Source organism: Austrofundulus limnaeus, unplaced genomic scaffold (genome assembly GCF_001266775.1).
Source record: "Austrofundulus limnaeus strain Quisiro unplaced genomic scaffold, Austrofundulus_limnaeus-1.0 Scaffold49, whole genome shotgun sequence".
NCBI lineage: Eukaryota > Metazoa > Chordata > Actinopteri > Cyprinodontiformes > Rivulidae > Austrofundulus > Austrofundulus limnaeus.
In genome coordinates this window covers 1,174,114-1,178,956 of record NW_013952451.1, presented here as the reverse complement: position 1 = coordinate 1,178,956, position 4,843 = coordinate 1,174,114, and the positions used below count along the sequence as shown (strand labels likewise).

At 38.7% G+C, this 4,843-nt stretch overlaps 1 protein-coding gene across 2 annotated transcripts in view; it reads right to left on the bottom strand.

Moving 5' to 3' along the window:
* si:dkey-40c11.2 (drebrin-like protein A) overlaps positions 1-4,843 on the bottom strand; it is a 40,076-nt gene that overhangs the window by 7,983 nt on the left and 27,250 nt on the right. For both annotated transcript variants that reach the window (XM_014008376.1, XM_014008377.1), the window contains exons 2-4: positions 3,056-3,111; positions 2,829-2,941; positions 1,746-1,820 (exon numbers count right to left, since the gene is read on the bottom strand). In XM_014008376.1, coding sequence (XP_013863830.1) covers positions 1,746-1,820; positions 2,829-2,941; positions 3,056-3,111 — 244 coding nt within the window. The remainder of the gene's footprint in view (positions 1-1,745; positions 1,821-2,828; positions 2,942-3,055; positions 3,112-4,843) is intronic.

The window sequence follows — 4,843 nt, the reverse complement described above, 5'->3', positions numbered from 1 at the left end:
AGTGAGTGAGTGAGTGAGTGAGTGAGTGAGTGAGTGAGTGAGTGAGTGAGTGAGTGAGTGAGTGAGCAAATAAGCAAATAAGCAAATACGCAAGCAAATAAGTAAATAAATAAGTAAGTAGTAAACTTCATGACCAGCTGAGGGTCATCATATTTTCCTGGCCGTCTCCATGATTCAAAAGAGGAAAACCATCAGGATATTAACTTGATATCTCAAGAAAACGCTCCTCGTTATTTCGTGATGACATAAAACGTATGTCATAACGAGAAAACCATGGAAAATAATTACATGCAGAAAATTGCTCTCAGCTTCCGTAGGTAAGGACTAATAGAAACTAATCTACAAATGCATGCAAAAAATGTATATATAATTTAAGTACTTCATTAAATTCAACTGAACTCTACTAAAAAGAGGAATGACGTAGCAGTGCTATCCTAATTGCTTTCTTGATGTCTTTGTGATTTTTATTCAACAAAGGATGTTAAATGAAGCTATTTATAGCAATGTGCAAACAAGAAGGGATGGTATTTAAGCTTTAAGTGTGGAATCCAATGCAGAAATTGAAAACAGGATTGTTCAGGTATGTCTCCCTACCACAGACTTTAAGTTAAGACAAGCTTGCAAATAGAGTCCATATGCATGACCATGGTGTAGGTTGTAAAGTATGTTTTCTTTAAGTCTGCTTTGACTCATAAATCCTAGTTTAAAGCACTGACAAGGGAGGATGAAACCTTTTTTTTTCAGTTACAATTCAACCTTAGATTTTAAACGTAATGCACCAAAAAATAATACTTTTTCCTACATCAGTTTCGGAGTCATTATTTTAATAACTTTGCAGCTACAGCAGAGAACAATACTGACACTGCTGTGACACAAGTCCAGCTGTTGCATGTGTTTGTTAAGACATGTCACATTTCTCTCTGAGGTCACAGATGGAGAGGTGCGTTTCCTCAATCTCTTCCAGGTTTTTCCATGTAATCATTTCTCTACAATATTCAAATCTCACATGGAATTTCATCAAGGCTCCCCATGCGCTGCCTCAGATGGGGCTTATAGAGAGTTTTCAGCCAGAGGCTGACCAAATCCCAAGCATTTACTCTTAAAAAAAAGAAAAAAACAAAAAAAATCACAAAAAACAACAAACATTCCACAGATGCCTCTGCTGTTGACGGGGTGATGCCTTTATATGGAAGCTAGAAACTCTAGGCAACAGCTAAACAGTTCCTACTTGGAGGGAAACAATTAAACAGCCACAGACAAAGGAGACAAACTGCACCCGACACGATGACGAGCAAAATAAAGGCACTGTGAAATAAAATAAAAGTATTTAGCCTTATGTAGAGTTTACAGGCTCGTTTTAGTGCAGGACAACCCAAGCACAGACACCAGCAGCACACCAAAGGAACAGGAAGGGAACTGAGAACAGGAAATTCTCAAAACAATCCTAAGTAAACTGAGTGTAAATATAGAGTTTTGAATGCTAAGTGTAGAATACAAGGGCAAACAACAATTTTTTTTGTCTTGTACATGGAAGTTGAACAGAGAAACCAAAAACATTTACTATGTTTGCATTTATGGTTTTGTGTTTCTTCCTGGATAGAATTATGTGACCATTGGTTAAAAATTATTAGTGAAGCCAGAGGTAGAAATACTCTAGAATATACTCATGAGCTTAACATATTCTTTATTAATATTATCTTAATTTCCAAGTGGGTTTTTTTCATATATCATCTAAGTAAGTTTACCTTAAAAAAGTTTTTGATGGCTGGAATGTGGCTGGCACATTCTTGTCTCCGGAAGTCATCCACGTTTTGGCCAATCTGCAGATGAACACAAAGTGTATACAGAAACGTTTGTACGATACCACTGTAAAAGGGCTAAAAAAAGAGAAGCAGGAAGGAGACAAAGGGACAATAGGTTCATAATGCTGCTATAAGAGCTTACTGTAATGTTGCCTAAGATGCTTGGCTTCCGTCTAATTTCCTGTGTTCCACTAGTTCCGCTCAATTTTAGTTTCCCTTCACTGCTCCATCTGGGATCTCTCCCATAGATGGGGATTTCTCCGGGAGAATTTCATTCGGACCAATCAGAGAACAGAAGGAGGGGTTTTGAATGACAACGTCGATTTTCTACGTAGTGTCTGCTTGTAGTTTAGCAATGGCAGTGGAGGAAGGGAATGAAACCAGTCCATGTTGATAAGGCTTCCAAATTAAATTAAATCTGCCTCACAAAGCCTGCAGGACTTATTTACAGCCGTCTCGTTCGGCTCGGTGCTTCTCTCCTCTCAGTGGGGGAGGGTTGTTTACAGCGCATGCAAGCAATTTCCAGTTAGCTTCTTAGCTTAGCCTCCTTCACAGTAAAGCTGGCATACATACGTCGCAGCCAGCAGTTAGTGATTGGGTAAATCAGATCCAATTGTTTTACACGTCAACAGAGGCCACGCCTCAAGGAAACAATCGCTCCTCAATAGCTGAGAGTCCAGACCCTCGTACGAAGCAAAGTGGAGAAGAAGGGGCTGGTTTTTACCAGGCTAGTGTTCCACTCATTTATATAAATTTACAAGCAGAATGAGCTTGATGTACAAACTAAACATTACAGTAGGTCAAATATAAGCACTAGCAACAAAAATGTTAAGGTTTGGCCCCGCCTTTTTATTTATTTATTTAGTTTTAGTTTTTAATTACATCACAATACAGTATCACTATTTTGTAAGTACAAAAATTAAGATTGTAACAGCTTCTGGCTGTTTCTGCTTTTTTATAACAGCACCACACAGCTGTTTCTTCTATTTCTACTGTTATAGAGGTTTGAATCAGTCCACCACTCACCCAGCTTATCAATGCAATCTGAGGTGCTCCTCCATCTAAACTGCCCACTTTAAACAGTCCATATTGAGGCTTGGTGATGTTAAACTTCTCTGCCAGCTCTGTCACGTCGCCTGCTGTTGGAAAAAGAAATCGGGAAAGAAATATATTTTTGAGGATGTTTATTTGTCAGCAAACTTTTAAAATGTTTAAATACAATATGTTTTAATACATTTCAGTTTAATTTTTACCTCCTGAGTCAGCCAGTTTGAGCTTGTTGGTAACCCCATCATATGCAAATAATGCCCTGGGAACAAAACAAATGCATTTAGGTGAAAAAAAGAGAAATAGTTTAAATACTGATGATAAAAATACACTGACACCATTTTAAAACACCAACCCAAAGATGAAGAAAAAAATGCAAATGCTATTTTATGTTTTTTTTCACCATCATACTTATTTACACTGAATCCCAGCTGAATGAAGCACTTTCAGCAAACACATCATGTGTTTGTTGGAATAACACTGTATTTAAAAAACGGGATTATGGTTTTTAAGACTAGAGCTGTTATAAGACAGTGGCAATCCACTTTGGTCTTGGTTAAACTCAAATTAGCGCTTAGCTCATCAGTCTGGTCAGAATTTACATTTATTTTTTTTCCAAAATGTGTTTTCCCAAAACCACAACAATCAATTGATTACATTACTGCAAAACCGCCTTTTAAACTAATGATTTATTGCATTAGAATTTTTTTATTTTTTTGTAAGATGTTTGCCAGGTATTTCCATGTATTCAGCCTTTAAGCATGCCCAAAGAGGACACACATAACCACAAGCTGATGCTAACACGACAGGCTTTTTTGTGGAGCAAAGATTATTGGCAAGACATTGTCTTGAACTGTGTCATATGCAGTTTTCAAATTTTTTCCTGTCTGCCTCCTTTCCTGTGCTTGTTCCCGAGAGCCTTTATGTGTAAAACAGGAAAGTGTGCCGTACACAATAACCAGCTTTCATAGCTTTTTACCACACGTTTGGATGGATCAGTGGGAAACTAATGCAACCAGTGGTGCTCACAGCTTGAAGTTTTAGGCACTTTGCAGGTGAAAACCTGTCCCACCACACCCTTCAGTCAGTCGACTGTCACTGGGGTAACTCAGCTTGTGATGTGTTTTCATGAGACCAACCAGAAACAGCTTCACTGCTCGGTTTTAACTGTGTTACTGCACTTTTTTTTTTGCTCAAAAGCAAAGCAAAACAAAATAGATAAAAGCAGTGCTTTGTGATTGTGTGTATATGAAGAAAAAGAGAAAAACCTGCAAAGGTGTGACTTTACAAAGCTGCTTGAGAAAAGTTGAACAGTGGTATCTTTGTGCAACAGTGCACATAGGTTTGTGTGAGAGGAGAAGAATGTGCACGTGCCTGTGTCTGAATGTGTGTAGGTGTAAATCTGTCTCTCTCTAGGGCCGTGTCTGTAACATCTGGAGCGGGCTAGTAACAGGCCACAAGCAGCTATTACAGCAGGTCAGAGGTCAAAGGTGTGGACATGTGTGCATGTGTAAGGAACAGGGAGGGACAAAGTATTCATTTAAAATGTGCAGAAAACAACAGTGGTTTAGCACACAGGCTGACAACGGACCGTGAACTCAGCAAGCGCCTCTAAATCACTTTGTTATTTTTTTTTCCCTGATGCAACAAGTCTGCCTTTGTGCTCTCGCTCCCTGAAGAACAAAGCACAACAAAAATCAGTCGGTCTGTGAGCGTGCTGATGACACAGTAACCATATTGTGTACCTTATTGGGCAAGCTGCATGTTAGTCAAGTGTGTGAGGACTAGGGCTACCACAAACAATTATTTTTATAGTCGATTAATCACCGATTTTTTTTTCGATTAGTCGACTAATCGGATCATACATTAATTGAATATAAGACATACAGCTTATCACACCAGAGTGCAGCTGCTATTATAGAACGTTGGTTACGTATTGTAACCCCAGATTCTATGAGTGTAAGCGCAGCCCTCTAAGGCTATCGCAGATGGGT